Source organism: Ustilaginoidea virens, chromosome 6 (genome assembly GCF_000687475.1).
Source record: "Ustilaginoidea virens chromosome 6, complete sequence".
In the NCBI taxonomy this organism is placed as follows: domain Eukaryota; kingdom Fungi; phylum Ascomycota; class Sordariomycetes; order Hypocreales; family Clavicipitaceae; genus Ustilaginoidea; species Ustilaginoidea virens.
The window spans coordinates 1,429,093-1,451,168 of NC_057321.1; the positions used below are offsets into that span (position 1 = coordinate 1,429,093).

The following is a 22,076-nucleotide window of genomic DNA, read 5'->3' on the forward strand; positions in this document are numbered from 1 at the left end:
TCCTTGCGCGCCCGGCCTCACGAGGCGCCTTGCAGCTGCGCGCCTGCCAATGGCCTCATACCACATCGCAGCGTGTACCTCCTGCTGCTACGTCCGTCTTGCGCTGTCGCTCAGGCGGCACGGACGTAAAGATGACGACGGAAACTCATTCGCCGCCCAGCGCCGTAGAAGACCCTGCTTGCTGGGAAGACAGCAGCAGGCTCGTGTGCCGTGTGCCCAGCGCGACCTTTGATGTGGCGACCACGACGGAAGCCAGAAACGTCCGGGCGCGTCTCGACTGCTGCATGCAGATGGCCCTTCGCAGCGACGGCCCAGCCTTCCCCTGCTGAACTACCCAAGACAAACTCGTCCTTCTCCCTTGTTGCTCCGCCCTCCCCGGCCCCCGGGCGGAAGGGCGTTGGGGGGGGGGTGGTGGGACCCGAAGAAAAGCTGGCAAAAGCCGCCCTTGACAAGACGTACGTCCTCGGCTCCTCGCCCGTCGACAACCCTCCCCCGCGGCTTCCCAAGCAGCGACTACAAGTTACACGACGTGCAACAATATTATATCGGAGGTTCCCCCCCTTTGTCCCCGCAGGTCTGTCCTTGGAACTTTGCTCGTCGTCCCATCTCGAAGCCTGGCCTGCTTGACCCCTTGTTGAAGCCGAACACGCCGTCCGCAAGATGACCAAGTCCCTCGCGCTCGCCCTCCTCGTCGCCGCCAGCGTTTCCGCTCAGACCCGGACGCAGACCGCCACGGGCGGCGACAAAACCTGCGCCGCCGACTACATCGTCACGCAATGCCTCCAGTCCGAAAGCAACAAGGTAACGCGCAACAACCCCGCGTCCCCCCCCCAGTTCCCGGGGCCCCAACTAACGTCGGAAACGCCCAAAGCTCGCCGCCTGCTCCGCCACCGACTACCAGTGCCTGTGCTACGCGTCCCAAGCCGTCGCAACGTACGTTTCCCTCCCTTCCCCGCCGCGCCGCCCTGCCGTTTTGCCCGTTTGTGCTGACCGCCCCGGCCCCGTCCAGCTGCTACAACAACTGCCCCGACGATCCTCGCGCCCCTCAGGCAACGCAGAACATGAAGGGCGCCTGCCTCAACGCCTCGCTTTACGCGACGACACCCTCCAGGACCGCCTCGGCCGCCGCTTCGGCAAAGTCCTCCACCACCGCCGCCGCCGCCGCCACCACGGAGGCCGCGGCCTCGACCACCGTCGCCACCGGCTCGGCCACCTCGACCGCTGACCGTGCCACCAAGACCAACGCCGCTGGGAGCCTTGCTGGAAACGCGGCGGGCATGCTCGCAGCCGTTGCTGGTGTTGTCGTTGCTGCTCTGTAGACGCCGCTTTGCCTCGTGGTGGGCTCTTCGAATCCATGGGAAAGATGACTCGGAAGCGTGGGAGATGTTACTACTAATCTTGGGAACGTGTGATTCTCGGGGGTATGTTTTGCCGCGATTCTTTGCGCTCACTACATAGGTGCCCAAGTCGGTGCTCGGTGCTTAATCTTAATGGAATCCCATCACATGGCTCTCGCCGCAACGACGTCGAATAGTCCTTGCCCAGGTGAATTTACTCCGTGACCCCTGTCGAAATCAAGGCATTATGAAGGGCAAACGACGTCGAATAGTCCTTGCCCAGGTGAATTTACTCCGTAACCCCTGTCGCAATCAAGGCATCATGAAGGGCAAACGACGTCGAATAGTCCTTGCCCAGGTGAATTTACTCCGTAACCCCTGTCGCAACCAAGGCATTATGAAGGGCAAACAACGTCGAATAGTCCTTGCCCAGGTGAATTTACTCCGTAACCCCTGTCGCAATCAAGGCATTATGAAGGGCCCTATGTCAAGCCCTATTAAATACCCTCTTCTACTAGGGAATCTACAACCCCCAGACCCCCTTCCACTAAAGGTATTATTACACCCCTATTAATAGGACTAATAATACAGCTTCCCACCCCTTCCTCTGCCTAACAACACTACAAAAATAAAATAAATAAAGTGAATAGCTAGGGGACAGTAATCCCTATAATAGAAAGGAAAGGCTCCTACTTATTAGTTGGTTCTCGTGCACTGCAGACCGTTGAAGCAAGCCGACCTACACAAAGTCATCTTTCGAATTGGAGCATACCAAGCACACAATCACCTGCCATGGCCACAGCATCCTGGGCAGTAGATAGAGGAAGGGCCTTTGGCAAAGCTTCAACATCTTTTTTTTTTTTCTTTGGCAGCCCCCTATACCAAACTCTCTATGTTACATCAACTCTTCCCCACTCGGCAGCCCTTTTGGCTTGGCTCGATTAAAATCATACAACAGACGTCGCCTGAGCTGAAGCCTAGTCCCTTTAGATACAGACGGACGCTTTATTTGAAAAAGCAAAGAAAACAGCCCGCTATCCCCCCTTGCGCCGTGCCGTGGTGATAATTTTTTAACACAAGTCTCTACAAAGAAGCCCAACCTTGCCTTGTTTATAGCCATGAGACGCCGTATCAGTCCCCCCCCTTTCCCTCCTTTTTTTGTTTCTTTTGGTTTTCGGGCACGTGTCGTCCCGGGATGTGATGACGCTCCACAGAACGTGGATGCAAGTAGCCGTTGCTATGGCATGGTCCAATGGTTCTTTTGGCGGGAAGAGAAAAGGGAAAATGAAAGAAAGAAAGGAAACAAGTTTGCGACTAAAATCGAGTACGAGGTACAAAAGCAAAGCAGGGCAACGAGCGCATGGATCAGTCCATGAGATGCGCCTGTGCAAAAAGATCCAAAGTGTAGCTTCGCTTGAGAAAATCAGAAAGTGGGCCGGGGACGAGTGATGAAACGAGTAAGCAGAGAAACGAGATTACGGTTCACCAAAACTCATTTCCTGCGGGACCTTCTTCCCTTGGAGTGATTCTTCACAGGACCCAAAAAGGTGACGTGTTGTTTCTTGGCATCGTCTTTGCGGAGTCTCACGGGCCCGGCAAGGCAGCCGTTGGAACCGCGACGAAGAGGCCTGGGATCATGGTCGTCCTCGAGCGTGATTTCAGCAACGTCCGATACAGGCTCAGCATCCAACTCGTCACTACTGCCAGATGTGGAAGATCCATCATCAGAGTCATCGTACTCTCCATCGTCACTAACTAGAGACGGCGCATGGTTGCTGACCAACGTGTTCGGGCTGAGGTTGGCTGCTTCCATATCCTCGTCTTCGTCGGATAAGATACCATTGGAACCACGTTTGAGCATCACATCCACGGCGGATCCTGGGGCGGGCACGAGAGAGATGGGAGGGACGCGACTCTTGCTGCTGGTTGGGCGAGTCGGGAAGTCCGCAGCGGCAGCCGCAGCCGCAGCCACCTTTCCACTGTGAGCTGGTACTCGCTGAACCATAGAGGTCCGAACGGGAGCAGCAGCATGTTCTGGAGCGTCAGATGGCGTGGCTGTATCGGCCGACTCCTCCTCCTCCTCGGGAGCGATGTCTTCGAGCGCAATCTTGGTCTTGGCGTCTGTAACAACATCACAAAGGTTGCCACTGAAATTGCGGCTCTGCATGAGGCGAGACAGATGTGGGGTCTCGGAGGCGGGATTGAACCTGGCCGCGGCTTTGGTCTTGGTGGCTGACGCGTGCGCGCCAGTCGACCCTGAAGGAATCGAGCCGACACCAGGGAGCTTACCTTGGCGATACAGCTTGAGGGAGTCGGCAATTCTTGACCGCAGGGCCACGTAGGCCTCTTGCTCCGACATGTCCCGTCTTGCAAAGGGATGCACAAAGGCAGAAGACGGCGTGCCAACGCTCTGCGCTGGCTTGTCGTCGCCAGCTCCGCCACCAACGGCGCCTCCTCGGCTGCTGTCGGGAGCGTCCAGAGGCTGTCCACTCTGAACGGCTGCCTCTTCGTGGCTCTTAAAGTCTCGCTTGTGGGCAATGCGGCAGTGGTTGATGAAGCCTTGTGTGCTCGAAAAGTTCTCCCGGTGGCAATCCAGGCAAACAAGCTTGACCGTCTGGCCATCCGATCGCTTCAGGATGCAAGGTCCAGCCTTGTCCTTGGGCTGAGGATAACCATTCGACAAAGCTTGGAGCTTCTGGCCGGCATTGCTGCGTACAGGCCTGCCTTTTACCACGGGGGCGGTTTCTGTGAAGCTGTTTCTCGTCGTTCGGCCTTCGGCAATGGAAACCCGGTTACGTGAAAATTCCGGAGTGAGCTGCCACTCTGCTTGCTCGCCATCGAAGGAAGGGTCGGGGATGAGCCACCTAGCATAATGGCGCGCGTAGGGCCCATCGACGACCCCAAAAGGTGGCGCCCACCGAGGCACGGGCTCTCCGAAGCGAGCGATGGCGGCAGGGCCCTTGCCGCTGCTGATGTCAAGCATCCGGTCCGGGGTAGGACAGTGCTGCGGGTAAGGGATGAGGTGACACCTGCGCAGTTGTTCCAGCGCGATTTGACACTTGGCCAGCTCCTGGTTGATGAGTCTCAGCTCGTCGTGCTTGAGCAACACTTCTAAGCCGACTTGGTGCGTGATGATGTCGCGCGCACGGTCTATACGACTACCACCAGCTTGGGCAGCATCGGGCTGCCCGGCTTGCGAGGAGCGCTCGGGGTCATTAGGTTGCGGCTTTGGGCGCTTCTTGGTCGACTCGCTTTCTGTGGCCTCGTCATGGCCATCCACAGCATCCCGACTCCTTTTGGGAGCTGGGTGCCTTGACGTGGGTGGCGATGACGAGGGGAACGTTGCGCCGGGAAGCTGACTGGCGCGCGAAGAATCTAGCGTTGTTTCCGTGATCGGCTCACTTCCCCGAGAATCCGAGTTCCAGAACCGGAACATGAAGACGCTCGGACAAGACGCGAAGATCTCGGGTCGACCACGTCGCGAGAGACGGTTGCGCGATGCGATGCAGAGGTCCCAAATGTTTGTCTGTGACTAAACAAGCTGTGGGGAATGGAACAGAAAGTGTGGATGGGGTGTAGTTGGTAGTTCTGCTGACGTAACCAAATAAAGTGGGTCCCGCGACAGGCTGATGATGTGGCAAGTCAGGCTAGGCTGGGCGCCGAGAAGAGAGGAGAGGACGGATTGACTGGTTGGCAGAGAGCAGGCAGTGACGAGAGCCGGGAGACGGCGAGAAGAAAGGATGGAAAGAAGGCGAAAAGGGAACAGAAAAAAAAAAAAAAAAAGGGAAAGCGAGGGAAAGAAAAAGTATAGATGGTGATGGGCAGTAAAAATCGAGAGCTAGCGAAAGCCTCGACTTGTGACTCTTGTGAAGCACCAGAGCTGGAAGAGCAGGAGAGAAAAGAAAAGGAGAAACGTGGTGGTGATGCGAGTGAAGGAATTAACGACGGGTTACAGGGCAGAGAGGGGAGTGAAGGAGGAAGCAAACGAGGAGGCAAGGGGGTGGTGGGCGGTGTTTGGATACTGGAGTTGGTCGCAAGAGCTGGATGGAACACGCCTGGCCGCACGGGGGGGGGGAGCACGACTCGGCCCAGGCTCGACCAACCAACCAACCGCAGGCAGGAGGAGGAAGGGGCAGGCAAGGGCACTGCGGACGGGGCGTTGCCTTTGCTTTTGTTGGTGCGGCCTGGTGACTGCAGCCGGGAGGCTACATATACATGCGGAGTACTACCAGACAGTACTCCGTACAGTAGTGCATGTATGTGGCAGGCTGGGCAGCTCCAGCGCCGCGCTGGAGATAGTATAGGCTGGTTGATGTCAACTTGGGGCAGCTTCAGCGCAGCGGGATGGGATCAATGGATCCAGGGGGGCGCTTCTGGCTCCTCAAAGGGCGGACCCCCAAGCAAGCACGCACTAGACCAGACATTGACATATGATACGGCGATAAACGATTGGGAGGGCCCCACCAGGTGGCCCAAGCCAGGAGAGTGGCTGCACGACCAAGGCAGCTGGCGACCTCTGCCAGCGTGGTCCAAGACTCTCAAGTCCGCAAGTCAACCGATAGAGAGCATGCTAGTGGCTGTCAACCTTGAAGCCTTTCTTCGTTGACTTTGGCCGAGTTGTTTGTTTTTTTTTTTGCATGTGAGTTCCTGCCCGCGCCCGCGCCCGCGCCCGCGCAACAATGCTTCATTGATGTCTAACACGGAACCCTGGCACAGACCCTGCGCCCCAAGCACGCAATTGCGCATGCTTAGTTTGGCGCTGTGCCGCGCAGCGACTGCGGACCCCTGGTCGCTACGACGGGCTCCGGAGTACGGAGTACGGAGTACTGGTACTGGGTACGTCCGTACACTTGACCCTTTGGACTGTGGGACGATGCGCAACGGACACCAGGCGCACCCCCGAGTTTGCTGGAACCTGGCGGCATAGACGCGTCCCGCGAAGTCAGGGGTCCGACAAGAGACAGAAGGCGGGTGCATGTCTTCTTTCCACGCCTTCCACGTCCATCGTGAGCGGCAGGCAACTTTGCTCATGCAACAGGCTTAACCAGGGGGGCTTGCCTGACGGATATTGATGCCCCACCATGGGTTAGCAGGGACTCGGAGGATGATAGTGATGAATCTGTGGGGCTCGCAACCTGTTGAAACTTGTTCGCGTCCCAAGCTGCGACCGTGCCACTGCGGTACACTCGACACTTGGCCTCAATAAGCAGGCAGGGTCATCGGTCGACGCTGGTGCACACATGCACGTTAGCAAGGTCTTTGTTTTGGAACGAAGCGCCGAAAAGAGCACTGGCTTTGTGAATACGACTGACTGGCCCGTGTTCGCGTTTCATGCGACTGGAGTCCCCCAACCTATAGACCTAGGATGTACTCCGTACCCCGTACCCAACACAACGGGCAGCCAGCGTCATAACAACAAGTCTTGCCAATCAGTTCCGAGGTTGGTATTGGTCGAGCCGGCCCCCCCCCCCCCCCCACCCCCACTGCCGCTCGGTCCAATCAGTTCTTACATACGCACGCACAAACTTCCTCGGAGCCTTCACCCAGGCAAAGCCATCATCATCCCTCGCCAACAAACCCAGATGATACGCGATGGCGCCGCAGCCAAAGCCGGCAGCAACTGACCTCAAGCGCAAAGCTCCCCCAGGCGCGCGCCGCACACAGCCGCCGTCGAAACGTCCCCGGTCACAAGCGGTCGCCGCCACCCCCCCGAAACCGCCTCTCCTCGGGCCCCACGAGGACATGATCGCGCACCTTCAACCCAAGTGCAACGTCCTCCCCGCATCCGTCATCTCCTCTACCCAGATCCGCAAACGCGTCACGCAGGTGACGGCTCACCTGAGCGCGCCATCCGCCCTGCCGGCCGTCGCGCTGCTCCACGCTCGGACGGGCGAGGTGTGCAAGATGATCACCATCGTCGAGCAGTGCAAGAGACTCTTGGGCCAACAGGGCAAATCTTGGTTCCAGTACAACCAGATGTTCCAGCTGCCTCAGGCGGCGACCCAGGATGTGGTTGAGGAGACGGTTCTAGAGGGCGAGGATGAGGAGGGGTCCTCGTCGGACGAAGGCTTCGAGGTCATGGCTAGCCGCTTTGCGGACGCTGTCCTGCCGGCTCCGTCGAAAAGAATCGTGAGGTCAATGAGGATTTTTCTAAGCGGGCAGGCGATTCCGGAGCTGGGGGCTAAAGAGGGGGTGACGCTGCAATCAAGTGAGAGGGAGGAAAAAGACTGAGGAGTGAGTGACTGTGGAATCTTTTGGAGTTCAGTCACTTCCGGTGCGTTTGCATTTGCACGGCGCTTGCACCTGCCGTAATGCTTTTATTGGACGGAAAAAGTACATCATGATACCCGGTTCCTTTGGAAAGGACTAATAAATCATATTTCCAAAAAGATTGAACGCTGCAAAGTACCCAACAAGCCATGATGAAGCTAGCCAAGAAAGACTACAACGCCAGTCCAGGAAAAAAGACAGAAACCCCCCCTGAACGTTTCAACAGCGACTTACTCTCTCTTCTCCTCGGCACCAACTTCTCATGGCTGGTCCGATCAAGAGAGCTCCTAGACGCATCTGCTGAGCAGTTTTCGTAGTCTCCAGTACGGGTCCTCCCTCAGTTGTGCTTTCGCTTGTTGGAGTGATCGGTGATTCGCAGAACAAAGTTGACAATGACGGCCAAGAGAAGAATAATGGCCAGAAAGGTAGGTCCGAAGCGGTCATCGAACCCTGCCTGGCCCCTCATACGTATCGACTTTGCCCTCCAATGATACGTCACCAGCGCATACAGCATGGCCAGCATGGACACGCCGGTAAAGAGAAAGGCCGAGATGAAGGCTACGCGATCGCCAAAGTTGAGCATGCCAATGGCCAATGCTCCCAGGATGACGGTGAAGTTGAGCCATGACAGAAACGTGCGCTCGTTGGCGAAGAAGACCTTGGGTTCGACTCGTGTGGGCAGAGCGATGCGTTTACCTGCGACGCGAACAACCGTCAGTAGAATCATCCCGATGACGGAGCCAGCAGGGCTTGTCACGGCCGAGAGGAACTGACCTTGGGATGTCTGGAGAAGAGGCTGTGAGGACATGATGACAGGGTACTTGTCTTGGAGCTGGTGAGCAAAAGTGTCGGCAGTGTGTCTTTTCCGGGTGTTTCGGTTTCGTCTGCGTGGTACGATCGGGATCCTTGTGCTGAGTCGGAACAATGACGGTTTCTTATTCCCCCTTTTTTTTTTTTTAGATGGGGAATTCGAGAAATTCGAGATGCTTTAGGATAGCTAATACAAATATTCGATACACGAGCAGGGTTGAATGAGGAAACTTCGACGAGGCAAAGGCGATGAGAGAGCAAGAAAAAGAGCTTCTCGCAAAGCAGCGGGTGCAATCAACGGGTTTTAGGCTCAACCCCACTTGTGATACCGGATTTGGAGAGCTCGTTTGCTGGGGGGCTTGGCTGAGTCACGTGTCGTCGCTGGCGGCTTCCGTCCTCGGTCCCTACTGGCATTGAAATCGGATTACTTGGTGGGTGTGCCTGTTGAATGTCATGCTGCTTGGCAGGCTGCTTGAAAGAGAAGAAGCGAACATGCAGTGTGGTGCCGACTTGATGCTCTATTGCTGACCTGCGCAATCGATTCATTTATTTAGCAGCCCGGATGGGTGACCGGCTTCGTCGTTACGCTCGTGCTGCTCCTTGAAAACATTGAGCCACAGGTGGCTTGCCCCAGTGTTTAAGCAAACAACAGTCGTCGATTGGTTGGCCAGGCTGGTTATCGCGTCGTCACCAGCCAGGCTCCTCCCCTCCCAAGTTTCCCATTGTTTACGCCGTAACTAAACTCACGACTCACGACTCACGACTCACAACGTCAAAAGTCAAAAGTCCTCAGCTTCGCCGTCCTGCGCTCAACAAAAAAACATCGCAATCAAACTCAGCAACATGTCTACCCCAGTACGCGAGCAGCCGTTTCCAATCCCGTCGTGCGTTTCAAGGCGATCTAACGTCAAGCGCTGCAGCCTGTTTCCTTCACCCGTCTCAAGCAGATCGCCACCGATGTAGGAGACTCCCTATTTGCTTGGCTTGCCCCCCGAAGCGATTCCACCCCACGTGCAGTCGGTTATTCGGGCTTCAGTAACAAGTCATGCTAGGTCTGCACAAGTGCGATAGGCAGCGCCGAGTTCTACGATCACGCCAAGACGGAGCAATGGAACTCAACCATCATTGTGCGAGCTTGGCCCCCTCTCCCCACCCCAATCGAGTGTTCACCGCACGCGTCAACGATGGGCTGACTTTTTCCGCACGCAGAACTCGATGCTCAAGGCCGTCATCTCCGAAGCCACGCCTCAGGGGGCATCCACCCCTTCCTACAAGTTCGCCTGCAACAGCACCATTGTCCAGCACCTCGTGCCCACGTCCTCTCTCAACAAGGCCCGCGGCGGGACCGAGACCAGAGACGAGAAGCCTCACATCTCGACGAGCACCGAGGCTACTGCTACCGATGGAAAGCCCCATGTCGGCAGACGCGGCATGCACAGTGCCACTGGTGCCTATTGGGATGAGAAGAAGGATGGCATGTGGACGTTCAAGTATGATGGCGGTGAGAGCAAGGGCATGGACGTTGTCATTATGCTCATCTGGATTGGTATTTGAAGCGTCACCCCCGTAAGTCTAGTCAACGACGTATATTACGTCGAGGATGTCTTGTGTATGACATGTATGCAGTATGGCTGGCGATGAGCATGTTCAATGGGCGGTCAAGAGAAGAGATGTCTGGGTTGAAGGAAGTGTCCTGTTCTCCTTCTCGGCGTTTTAGGGAGCAAATGCACCTTCTTTTTCATGTTGATGGGACGATCTGAAAGCGCTGGGGATAAATGGATGATGCCAAACTTGCGTGGGCATCAATCACATGGCAACTGTCCATGTTGGGCTTTCCTGGCTGACGTTCGGTTGCTTGCAAGTGGGCAGAACATGGCAGAACGAGGAGAATGGTGCCGTACTGAGCTTCTCACGAGTTTATACAGGGTAGGCCTGGATTGGCGAGGCGGGCTCGGCAGAAATGCTTCTTTACCAGCGAGAACTGGATGATCTGCCGAGTCCATGTCTCGGACGGTCAATCGCTTCCCTCTCCGCAATTCCGCGTACTGTCGACGTGATTTTCATATTTCCCATTAACCTACTTGTACGCGCCATCGACGTTGGGCTGGGATTTGGCGTCAGAGAAAGCAACACCCGACAACAGGGGACGATCGCAGCGACGTTCTATCCGCTCAACGACTTGGTGGGCAGTAGCAGACTACGAACGGCATGTCACATCTCCGCATCAAGGGATAATAGGCGTCTTGTGTTCTTGGGTCCGATGCGGCCTGCAGTGCTCTCCAAGTTTCATCCCCACGGCAACGTTGAGACAGCTTGGGTTTGGTGGGTGATTAGCTGATCCAAAGGGCCTCGTCGTGATGGAGAGCTTATCTTTGGCAGGCAAGCTTGATGAGATGATACGTTTTGGCTTTTCCCATTCTGCTTTTCACTCGAGCCCATGAAGAGGATGCTGGTATAGGTGCTGCCGCTATGGGGGGTGGGAAGGGGGGGGGGGAGAATGGACGTGGCATCCTTGCACATGCACCACACCGGCTGCAGGACGTCGGAACCGCCGTCAGAAAGTGACGTGATGCCGCGCCTTATGGTAAAGCAGGCTGCGAAGCTGCTGCCACGTCCCTCTCGGCAGGAGGGGTGGTTTCGTCCAGGAATATATGGCCAAGGATATCTTGTTGGCGTGTCTGCCCGTTACCTCCCCCCGTCTTTCCTCCTTTGCCTTTCGCCGGTCACGGTTGCTGATTCTTCTCCCATCGAGAAACGCATGGATCCGGCGTCTGGCAGGTCCTGCTTTGTTCCTCGCCCTCGCAGGCGATCAGCGAACGGATTGCCGTCACCGCCACCCGCTCACTGGCATCGCCGCCCTCGACCAACAAACAAAAACACGTCTTGCAGATCCGGGGTCCCACGAGGAGGCAACAGGCCCCGTCTGGCAGGGGAGTTTCGCGGACATCAGGCCCCTAGTAGCTGCTCCCTCACGGGTTAGTTGGAAACGAGCGGCTGGATCCCGGGCCGTCACTGACGTTGACGCGGCACCACGCGATGGAAATGGATGATGAATGGTTTTCGACACTCGCCTTGGCTCGGCACATGTCGGAATTTGACTCGGCCGTTGCCGGATCGCCGAACAAGGCTGCATCTCTGCACAGTGGCGCGAGTACCCAGGGTGGGCGCCTTGACCGCCCAGGAAGATATCTCCGACGCCGCCCGCTTTAATCCCGAGGATGCATCCTGTGTCGTGCTTGTTACTGCCAGGCCAGGCCGGTTTGTTTCTTTGGCATCGTTCCTGTTTTATGGCGCAGCCACGCACGCCACGCCACCTGCAGCGGTTGCCTCGAGCCTCAACGGCCTGATGTCGACGTCTTTCGTCCTGGACCCTGGAAAACCGTGGCGAGTCAGGTAGGCTAGGCCAGGCCAGGCCAGGCCGGGCCGGGCCAAGCCAAGCAAGGTCTGCAGAGCAGTCACGCTACCTGTTGCCTTGGCCGATATCGCTGATGGGACTGTGCGTGCGTGCAAACCTGGCAGACACAGCTCGGACCCACACGGCCTCGACCAATGGTTGACACGGAGCCGCAGCGTTTTCGCCAAGACAAGAACCAGACCCCTTTTTTTTTTCTTTTTCCCTGCCTCGCGTCGACTTCGTTTCCACGCCTCCAAGCCCCACGCCTCCACGCCTCGCCTCCACGCCTCGCCTCCACGCCTCCACGCCTTGCCACCGTTGGACCGCGGCTTGGAACGGCTCGTCTACCAGGAGGGGGAAAGTCTTCTTTCGGCAGCACTGCGCTCTGTGCGGAATAGCTGGGCTTCCAATGGGCTGGTTTGGCTTCGCCAGATGAGGTGCCCCCTGATCGGAGCGCGAACAGGTTACAATGCCAGAGAGCGAGAATTCCACCAGCCTTCCTTGATCGCCGTGCCATCTGTCCACTCGCCATGCTGATTCGCGCGCATTCACACGCAGTTGAGCAGAATCGCTTCATCGGCAAGTCGTCGACGTCAGAAAGGCCACATGGTCACATGGCGCAAGTGGCCCGCCTGCCGGGTGGCTCGGCCAGGTCAGGGGCAAGGGGAATTCCTGGCCTTCCTGGCATTCCTGGCGTTGGAATTATACACGATGTGGGGGGATCGCGGCTCCATAACGCCAGACCTGACCAACGCTCGAGCACGCCAACCCGACGCCGAGACCGACCCGACCGCCCTTTCACCCTGGATCCTCATCCCCCCCGAACTGACGGGAACTGAATAAATATGCTCGCAGCCACCAGCCACCCCTCCCGGCATCCCGCAGTGACATGACGTGCTAGTTCTCTCTAATAAAAAACAACAACAAATCCTGGCAGCCACTGTTGAAATCGACGAGTACGAGTAATCGACAGGTGCCGTCACCCTCCCCGTCTATCTATCCAGCTCCCACGGACAAAACGGTCGTCAAGCCGTTTCCTTCAGTCGCTCGTCCGCTCGTTCGCTCGGCAGGCCTGACACGACGAACGTACTTGTTGCGAGTCGTCCAGGGCTTGCCCTTTTCCCGGTCTGGGGCCTAGCCTAGCCGCTGCATACCTCCTCGACAAGCCTCTGTCCGGCCTGCCTTGATTCTTCGAAATGGTGCAATGTCTTGTTGATCCAGCACACTCACCCTCACCAACCGCTGGCACGCTGCCCCTCAAAGAACAGGCCGATGGCTACGAGTCAAGCGGCAAGCATGACGGCGCCGTCATGTCGAGAGAGGAGCATGCCCAGCGCATGAGGGAGCTCATCATGAAGCGCTCCGTGATGAGGACGACTCCGCGGAGAGGATGGTCTCTGTCCGATTACCAAGGCGACCAGTACCAATCCATGCCTCACCACCATCCCCACTACGCCTCCCAAGTGAGCCGGCAAGCGCCCATTCCCGAAAATGCCGTTTTACAACAACCCGCCGGCCGGCCCGACTCGCCTGCTTCGTCGGCCTCGCCATCCGCGTCTTCCGCCGCAGGAGGACAGCCGGTTGAAATCCCCCGCCGCCCCAAGATGCCGCCTCCGCGGCGGTCGCACTCTGTGACGGACAAGGAGCCCGAGGCCAGCATCCAGCCGCCCCTCTCGGCGCGCGTGAACCTGCTCGAGCTGCCGTCCGAGCTGCACTATGCGCTCTTTGATTTCCTCGACCCCATCGACGGAGCGTGCCTCGGTCTCGCCCACCCGCGGCTCTATTCGATTCACCGTCGCAAGAACGGAAAGGTGCCCCTGTGCAGCCGGTACTCTGGCCCCAACGACCTGGAATGGGCCTGGCGCGGCGCCGGCACCCTGGTCCGCAGGGAGCCGTGCAATGCAGTCTCCTCGTCAGGCAAGCCCCTGGAGCAGCTGCGCGTCAGGGGGCAGGTGTACTGCCGAAAGTGCGGCATCTCTCGGTGCGAGCTGCACCGCCATCTGAAGGACTGGATGGGGAGCGCCTACGAGTACTGCGAGATCCGCAAAGCATACGGCCGTCCAGCCGGCGACAGCGCCAAGTCGTTTTGCTTCATGAGCTCTCCGAAAAACCCGCATCGATGTGGTCGTCACGGCGGCAAGAAGTAGGCCCTGGGCAGGACGGAACAAACGAACGTTGTTTTTTCTCGCTCACGTGTACTGTATCAAACGGTCCGGTCTCTTGTCAGCGTTTCGTCTCCTTCTCGGCGTAGCACGTGCCTCCGATTCTAACTCGGGGGCAGTTGAGCCTCTGGTACGTCTTTAGCCCTTCTTCCTCTGCTGTTCCCGCAAGGGTCGTGAGGTATGCCCAGGCGCTTTGCATACCTCACTGCAGTGCTCATAGGCCAAACGAGGAAGAAGAGCCAAGGGCCGGTGGAGAGTGAAAATCCCCCAAAGTACAAAGCAACAATGGCTTGCTGGCGGAGAATACGGGCCACCCAACATGAACGGGAAACAGGTCGTCCCGGGCTCATCGAGAGCGGCCCTGAAGGTCCCTCGTCGGTCTTTATACCACGCCAAGCCGAGGTGTCAGCGTCTGGCGGCAGGTCTGCCTCAGCTTTGCATGCTCTCGGCGCGGTATCCAGCAAGCAGCCTCGCTGTAGTCGGAGCCCTCCGGTGTGTAGCCACAGACACTGCAAGCCTTCTGCCAGGGGTCCTCTGCCGGCCAGCTCCGCAAGCCTGGGCCGGCCTCTTAATCGACGGGCTGCTGTCACGACATGACCCCCCCCCCCCCCCCTGCAGAGAACCGAGGCTTCTGTGACGGCGTAGGCGACTCGGTCGAGACGCTCTTCCCCGACCGCTGCCGATATTCCTCTTGCGCGGCCGTGTCCCGCGACACCCGTCAAGCGTGACTTGAGTTCGACCGGCGCTGGGGCATCTTTTAGCTGGTGCATTTTGGGACCCGGGGTGGCGGGGAAACGTGGTTGGAGGCATGACTTGCGACGGCCGTGGCTGGAGGCATTCGCTCTGCACATGCGACGCGACGCGACGCGTTGCGCGGCGGCCACGGCGCGGCGTCTCCTTGTCGGCCTCATGCGTGGGTTCTTTGCATGAAGCGGCATCGGCGTGTGTAGTTACGGGACATTTCACATTGTCCTGTTTTGCTGGGGACAAAGGTCCATTGCGCTGCGCTATAAGTCGTGTATCCCGTAGAAGAAGAAGAAGACGAAGAAGAATACTACTACCAGCTTGGCATGCATGTCCATGGGCATCAGCGACCGGATGAACCAGCACGAGCGGGCAGACACGGACTCCGTTCAAACGAGCGCATGCGTGGCGGTGGGCTGGCGCTGGTATCCTCCCGCGGGACGGGAAGGCGTACGAATGGCACGAGGCAGTGAGAAGAAACGGAAGAGACCAGAGGACAGAAAAGACCGGGGCCATCCTAGCCTTGCCGGTGATGCGTGTGAAGCTACATAGCAGGCGCCAACGCCGAGGGCACGACAAGCCGACGGAGGCCCTCGATCGTGTTCCAAACCCTACCCAACCCCCTTCCCCCCCCCTGTTTCTCCCGCAGAGTCTCAGACGCATCAACCCGGCACCGCCGGCTCTACCCACTCCACCGCACAGTCGCCCATGGCCCCGACCCAGTCCCGGACTCCCTCCACAAACCACCCGCTCGTCGTGCCCCCCCCATGCCTGGCCGTCGCCCCCAGGCCGGACCGGCTGGCCCAGGCGGAAGTGCGCCGACGTGCAGCACACGCCGTCTTGGTAGCGCCACTGGAAACGCCGCCGGTCCAGCCGGAAGCGGGCGTCGTGCTCGGCCCTGCTGCGGTACACCTGGCGCACCAGCTTGGCCCGGGCGGCCTGCGTCGAGAGCGCCGGTAACGGTGTCTGTATTGGACGAGGCCCTGCCTTTGTTGGCAGCGTCAGTTTAGTTTTTTTTTTTTTTTCGTGAGCTGTGCCTATCTCTTTACTGGGGAGGGGGAGAGATTTATGCGCCGGGGGGTTGAATGTCCGGCTCTGACGCCAAGCTCGACTTTCAATCAGCGCGGCACTGCTCCAGGGGGGCTGGCGGTGCACTTCCTCTGCTCCTTGTCCAGGAGGAACGCCTCGTTGGCCGATTGCACCGACTCGCCGACGCGGCCCAGTACGTCGTGGACGCGAAGACCCGCGACATCGTGCTCCTGCACACGACGACGCGTCAGCAAGCAAGCGCGCCGATTGGGCCAAGTTGGGTTTTCTGTCGAGCAGCGGGGCGGGGGGGCCTCTTCACCAAGTCCGAGAACAGCAAGACGTCGGGAACGCATCGCAAATGGGTCAGCAGATGAGGCGGGAGCCTGGCGTACGTCCCGACCGACCGAGTCTTGACGGACACGGCCATGTACTCTGTCGGCGTTGAGGAAGCCTCCACAGGGCAAGGCGCCGCCTGATCGGGCGTCGTCCGCCTCTCGCGAGTGCTGGTTGCGAGGCTTGTCGCCGTCGACGCCGTACAGTCGCATCACGGGGATCGCCATGACGACAAGGCAAAAGACAATCGAAACCGCCACGTTGCCGCGCGGCGTCTCCACGCCGGATGCCGCCGTGCGCGGAAGCGTGGAAAGGGAGAAATACCGGGCCTACATACGGACGTTTCTTGGTTTTTCCTTCCAAAGCTCGGTGGCATCTGGACCCTTGGGCGGGAACAAAACGTCTCCATTGCAAAAAAGGCCGCAAACGGGAGGGAGGGAAAAAAAAAAGGAGGGAGAGAAAGACGCAAAAGGCCAAAACAGAGAGCCATGATTTCTCGCAAGACGACGGTATTGCTGCCATGCTGACCAAAATCCGCTGTTTGGCATGTCTCACCTCACCTCGCAAGTGGTGTCGGTTGAGCTTGACGTGCGGTTGCTGTTGCCGCCATTTTCGCATGACGAACGTACAACATGAAGCAACAGCATGCTCGGGGGAGAGAAACGTCCCAGCTGCCTTGCGGCGGAACCGACCTGTCATGGCCAAGGGAATGCCAAAACAAGCTCATGGTGAGGTTTAAACGACAAGTCGTCTCCATTGGCAGACCCGGTTTGAGCGATGAGTGATTGCGCGGCGCTCCATGGTCACAAAACGTCAAGAAATGATTCCGAGAGTAAACAAAAGCGGGTGACATTCGCTCAACTCGGCGCATGTTGCCAATCAATCAAAACACACAAAGATGCACCCCTGGCACGTCAAACCACTCTGAACACTGAACTCACGCCCTCAATCGGCTGTAGTTTCCCGCGTACCGATTTTGCATCGCCGTAGTAACGCAGCCGGTATTCTCCTCGCGGGGCCCAGTCTTCAATTTCCCATCCAACGTCCACTTCACTCGTCGCCAGGAGCCGGCTTGTTCGCCGCCAGTGAAAGGTCAGAGCCCAGTCGGAATCGTCCCTGACTTGCCGCCACTCCTCCTCCGCCGAGGACCGGTATTCCACAGCGGCATAGGTCTGCTCCAGACGCAGATTGTTGCGAGGATTGGCACCCACAAAGGTAGCTGACACCGTTTGCCCGCGTCGGTACCGAGGTTCGGGCACGTCAGCTACGGCGTCCCCAAACGCTCGAGAAAACGGCGTCCTGTCACACAAGACGCCAAAGATGAAGCTCAGGGACCGGCCACTGTTATCCGGAGGGTACGTGTTCTTTTCCTGATGCTTCAGAGCGGGTTTGGCATCGGATTCGAGGTCTCTCATGCTGGCCACGGTGCCGTTGATGTACGCGGCGAGTGTATGTGGCCCGTACAACGTGGAGGCGCCCTCGTAACGTTGGATGCTTTGAATTCCAAAGTCGGCAAAAGTAAATGCGTCAGCTTCTAGTCCAACACGCGTGATGAAACCGAAAATGGAATGAATTGCAAATAAAAACGTGGAGCCTTACCCGTACTCTTCCAGAGTCGAAATGTAGTGCGTGTAGCTGTTGCTCGGTGCCCCGAGAACAACTACAGGCTGCTGACCCGCCAGCTCGTGCGAAAAGCTTCGGAGGCCTTCGTTTGCCACTGCCTCTTTCCACCGACGTCCCGCCATGGTCGTCGCTTCGCCGGGGCTCACAATGATGAACAGTTGGCCAACGCGAAACGTCTGGATGTCGACCACATTTGGCGTCCAGGCATATGGACGGCTGACCTCGCCTACATCCAGCACGATGGACTTTGGTCGCTGGCATTCGATCTGGGCCTTTGTTGGCGGCTTCAGAAGCCAAGTGATGAATCTCCATACGAAGCGAGCGTTGGAGGCGTTCGTGTGGTGCTGCAGAATGTCAAAGGCACCGGGCTCGTCCCAGGTGCCAGCTCCGAAGCCGTAGCCAAGGGCGGCAGGGCACGTCTGCACCTCGGTGCCGTTTGGCAACGCGAATCGGTAAAAGGCCATGTCCTGAAAACGATGCGTGGCCTTGACGCCGGTGCCCACGACGTTGGGCTTCGCCTTTTCCAGGGCGTCGTATATCCGCCTGGCGCCCTGAAACTGCAGCCTCGCGTTTTCGAGGCAGGATGCAGCCCCGTAGTCGTTCCGTCCAAACTTGGGGCCGCGCGCGCGGCACCGGTTGCTCTTGCCGTCGCTGCACGCACTCGTCCTAAAGTCGCACTGCTGCCCCGTGCCGTCCTCGCACCAGGCGCCGAGGATGTTTGGGCTCGCGTCGCCCATGTTGGCCTGCGAGAAGCCCGCAACAAAGCCATCGGCTCCATCGGCTCCATGAGCTCCATCGGCCCGGCGCCTGACGTCCTTTTCGAACAGATCCGCAGCGAGGCCCTTGTTGTCGCCGGTTATCAGAGTATTGTTGGCTTGCATCGACGTCCCGTGCGTGGGGAACCAGGTCAAAACACCGATGCCCCGGCCGTCCGACGCCCTGGCGAACTTGAGCAACGTCATTTCCTTGTCGACGGACCCATCGTCCTCGGAGCTGACGTTGTATCTGGCACGCTCCTCCTCGGGGTTTGCGAGATAGGCAAACAGGCTGCGGTTGATGTTGGCGTTTGCGATTTTGGTGCTGCCAATGCTCAGGTGGCCGGGAGCGAGGCTCTCGTGTGCTCGGCGAATCGACAGCACGCACCCTTCGACAATGGCTCGGTAGCTCTGTTTATCGAAGCCCTTGCTTGGGATCTGGGGCAAGAGGTAGTTGAGCCATGCGCCCGGCCCCGAGTGAGAATGGGTGGCCGTGACTGCCACATTGTCCTGGCCGTACATGGAGTATCGCGGGCCGAGGGCTTGCAGTCCCCGGAGGATACCGTACCGGACCGCCGTGTCCCCGGACTGGATGTCGAGAACCAGGTAGACAAACCGATCCTCGGGGTTCTTCAGGTCCCCAACGATGAATGCCCGCGAGTACAGCCTTTGCCTCAACCCTCGGCCAATCTGCGCAAAGTCTGCATAGCCCATCAGGTTGATTTCCACGACGGGCCCGGTAATGTCGGCTTTCCCCACGCCCAAAAGATGCTGGTCTTTGGGCCAATCCCCCTCGGGAAGGGTTTCTGCAGCCCACTCGTTTTCCAGCCTTTGCACCTTGTCCTCGACGCCGTGCATGGGATCATGTAGGGGAGACGTTGACAAGACTGGTGTTGCTGCGAGACCGGATGCCCGGAATAGCGCAACCAAGCAGGCAGCGAAGACAACGAGCAAGACGGTGACGTGCCGGCCGCAGCCCAACTGTGGTTGCCGTAGCATGAGGCGTGTCTCGGCCGGCCGGTTGCTTTCCGCCTCAGCAGCAGCCTCCTTATCTGAAGCCATCGTCACTGCGGCAATAAGCAGGAAGCAAGCAGCGGAGTCCGGCGGCCAGTTCGAAAAAGTCCAGCGTCACCCCAGCAAAAGAAAAAACCGCATGAATTCTCGTCAACCCGCGCAATGGGTTCGATGCATAAGGGAGGAGGCTGGGGTACAAAAGTCGAACAAGGCCATCAGGCCATCGGTTTGCCTACGTACCCGACAACCAAGGAAAAACGGCCGCGTTTCGTCTTGCTGCAATTCGTAGCCGGACCAGAACTCAACCAAGAGAAGAGCCACGCGCACCGGGTGCCGAGGCGTCCAGCTGCAGCCAAACTAAATGTATGTAGTCCGTATGTATGTGCTCTAGCCGCCAATTGGGACCCGCTATCCGCCGAGACAGATGCGACCAGACAGATGCTGGGACGACAGTGGACACCCTGCGTTGCCAAAGTTGAAAGCCTAGAGCAAAGGTTGAAGCTTCAAAAAGCCACGCGTGTCAAGGCAAGGTCAAGGCAAGCAGGACCCCGTGGCCTTGAGTCCTTGACCCCAGCCTGGAGCTGTCAATTTGTTTCAGGGTCGACGGGCTGCCTCCAATCCTGCTGCAGCAGCCAACCTGGGAGTCTGGTCGGTCCGTCCAGTCCTGGATGGATCAAGTCCCACCACTCCGTACTGCACTGTCTACGGAGTGGGATGCTATGTACCTAGGTACATGAACTGTACCGTAGCACCTAGCCCCCGGCAAGCCAAGCTGTATTTAAGCTGACTGGTAGCTTCAGTAGCTGTAGTGGGTACGGAGTAGGGAGCACCGAGAATGGATTCAACGGGCCGCACACGATCCGACCCAAGCCAAGTACCTATGTACCTAATCCAAGTCTAGAGTGCGCGGCGTGCTGCCTCAAAATACGCACTGTCGCTGAGTGCAAGCAGCAGTCGAGGCGAACAAGCCGACGAGGGCGAAAACGGAGGCTACATGAAGGGTTGCTAACATGAACAATACCACCTGTTTGCATTGACAGGAGGCTTCATGTTGGCTTCTTATGTACTGTACGGAGCGCAAAAGGTTCATCGCTACAGTGCAGTACACGTCTGGTATCAAGCGTATCAAGCTGGTACATATCTACCAGTGGGGGCCTCCCAGGTGGGTCCACAGTGATTGCACTAACCTCGCACAACTCAAGCTGGAATGGATGTACTTTTGAGTGCAACGGCGCAACCGCGTGTCAACGGCGACATGTTTTTTTTTTTTTTTTTTTTTTTTTCCCTCCAGCCCTGAATTGCCCCGGATGAATCCAGCCGTTGCCGAGAATGGGCCTGCATCAAGGGGTGTCGGGTCTATGATGCAAAAAACCCAAGCTTTCGGGATTGCGCCAACACTCGGCAGCTCGCCGCCCCTTTTCCCACGACCGGCTACGAGGTACATGTATCTGTGTAGCCATTCTTCTCCCCTCGTTGACGTCGACGGCTGGAGTTAGGAGTAGACGTCGTCCCCGGCCCTTGGCAGGTCATGGCTATGCACGCAAAGTGTCCGCGGGATGATCCGAGAATCCGAGACTAGCAGCAGATTCGGCACCGGCAGCAAAGGCCCTTGGGATACCCGTTTCCATCTCGCTCCAGTCTCGACAAGTCTCGACCGACAACTTGTCCATCTCTTGCCTCTCGGCCGCTGGTTACGTCAACGCAAACGTCTGGTGCCCATGTTCAATGCCAGCCAGTTGCTGTCATCACGTCGGATTCCGGAAGTTGCCAGCAGCGGGCCTGCCAGCGGCGGCCTGCCAGCTTGGCGCGGCGGTTGACAGGCAGCCAACCCAGCTCACCCAGCTCCTGGCACCTGCCTGGCCCGATGGCGCGAACCCCACTGCGCCCACTCCTGTCAAGCCCTACCAAGCCCTATGTACATACCAAGCCAAGCCAACAGCCCAGCCCAGCCCAGCCCAGCCCGGCTTGACGCCATCGATGGGCCTTCCTTCCATTTGCTCATCAAATCGCATCGCCAAGGGGCTCCTCAAAACGGCACGGGCTTATCTCGATGGCCGTTGCAGATGGTGGCAAGGGCCATCATGACCCTTTTGCAAGCAAGCCATCCCACGTTTTGCCCGTCCAGGGCCACCACGCCTCTGGCACAACGGAGCAGCCAGACCTCTCTGCTCGTGCGCGTTGACGTGCATGACGATTATGCAGAGCGCCGTTGATCACCAAGTGTCAGCCAAATCGATGACACTTGTATTTGGGGGATTGTCCGCATCCCCAGCGAGAATGCCAGCAGCGACGAAATAGTTGCATCGGGCCGTTGGCAGCAGAGCCTACTCCGTACTCCGTACTCCGCACTCCGCTCTCCGACCGAGCCCATCTCTGGCTCGCTCGTGGGATTCCGAAGTTGGTGTGGGCCAGAAGGTGACAAATGCTTCAAAGGCGATGACCCTCTCTCTCTTCCTCTCTCTCTCTCTCTCTCTCTCCCTCTTCCTCCCTCTCCCTCTCCCTCTTCCTCCCGCCGTAAGCAGCAAGCCTTTTTTTAAGGAACGGATCGCACCAATGCCAAGGCACTCCAGGTCCTGGTCCTCATTGTTTCTGCCCGCTTTCCCAC

General features: G+C 58.2%; 8 protein-coding genes across 8 annotated transcripts; 5 read left to right on the forward strand and 3 right to left on the reverse strand.

Moving 5' to 3' along the window:
- Positions 1-660: 660 nt before the first annotated feature.
- UV8b_07334 (uncharacterized protein) lies at positions 661-1,319 on the forward strand (the record flags this gene model as incomplete). Its single annotated transcript, XM_043144831.1, has 3 exons — positions 661-801; positions 872-933; positions 1,010-1,319. The coding sequence occupies 3 exons, from the start codon at positions 661-663 to the stop codon at positions 1,317-1,319; spliced, it is 513 nt and encodes a 170-aa protein (XP_043000766.1).
- A 1,510-nt stretch (positions 1,320-2,829) lies between these two features.
- Positions 2,830-4,773, reverse strand: UV8b_07335 (uncharacterized protein; the record flags this gene model as incomplete). Its single annotated transcript, XM_043144832.1, has 1 exon — positions 2,830-4,773. One exon carries the CDS (start codon positions 4,771-4,773, stop codon positions 2,830-2,832), a length of 1,944 nt encoding a protein of 647 aa, XP_043000767.1.
- Positions 4,774-6,929: 2,156 nt separating this feature from the next.
- Positions 6,930-7,568, forward strand: UV8b_07336 (uncharacterized protein; the record flags this gene model as incomplete). The annotated part of the gene is made up of 1 exon (XM_043144833.1): positions 6,930-7,568. One exon carries the CDS (start codon positions 6,930-6,932, stop codon positions 7,566-7,568), a length of 639 nt encoding a protein of 212 aa, XP_043000768.1.
- A 376-nt stretch (positions 7,569-7,944) lies between these two features.
- Positions 7,945-8,415, reverse strand: UV8b_07337 (uncharacterized protein; the record flags this gene model as incomplete). The annotated part of the gene is made up of 2 exons (XM_043144834.1): positions 7,945-8,303; positions 8,382-8,415. 2 exons carry the CDS (start codon positions 8,413-8,415, stop codon positions 7,945-7,947), a joined length of 393 nt encoding a protein of 130 aa, XP_043000769.1.
- Positions 8,416-9,260: 845 nt separating this feature from the next.
- UV8b_07338 (uncharacterized protein) lies at positions 9,261-9,971 on the forward strand (the record flags this gene model as incomplete). The annotated part of the gene is made up of 4 exons (XM_043144835.1): positions 9,261-9,272; positions 9,338-9,376; positions 9,470-9,544; positions 9,627-9,971. The coding sequence occupies 4 exons, from the start codon at positions 9,261-9,263 to the stop codon at positions 9,969-9,971; spliced, it is 471 nt and encodes a 156-aa protein (XP_043000770.1).
- A 3,036-nt stretch (positions 9,972-13,007) lies between these two features.
- On the forward strand, positions 13,008-13,958 carry UV8b_07339 (uncharacterized protein; the record flags this gene model as incomplete). The annotated part of the gene is made up of 1 exon (XM_043144836.1): positions 13,008-13,958. The coding sequence occupies one exon, from the start codon at positions 13,008-13,010 to the stop codon at positions 13,956-13,958; it is 951 nt and encodes a 316-aa protein (XP_043000771.1).
- A 1,089-nt stretch (positions 13,959-15,047) lies between these two features.
- On the forward strand, positions 15,048-15,677 carry UV8b_07340 (uncharacterized protein; the record flags this gene model as incomplete). Its single annotated transcript, XM_043144837.1, has 2 exons — positions 15,048-15,186; positions 15,367-15,677. 2 exons carry the CDS (start codon positions 15,048-15,050, stop codon positions 15,675-15,677), a joined length of 450 nt encoding a protein of 149 aa, XP_043000772.1.
- Positions 15,678-15,835: 158 nt separating this feature from the next.
- On the reverse strand, positions 15,836-19,456 carry UV8b_07341 (uncharacterized protein; the record flags this gene model as incomplete). Its single annotated transcript, XM_043144838.1, has 4 exons — positions 15,836-15,976; positions 16,139-16,408; positions 17,051-17,573; positions 17,679-19,456. 4 exons carry the CDS (start codon positions 19,454-19,456, stop codon positions 15,836-15,838), a joined length of 2,712 nt encoding a protein of 903 aa, XP_043000773.1.
- Positions 19,457-22,076: the final 2,620 nt, after the last annotated feature.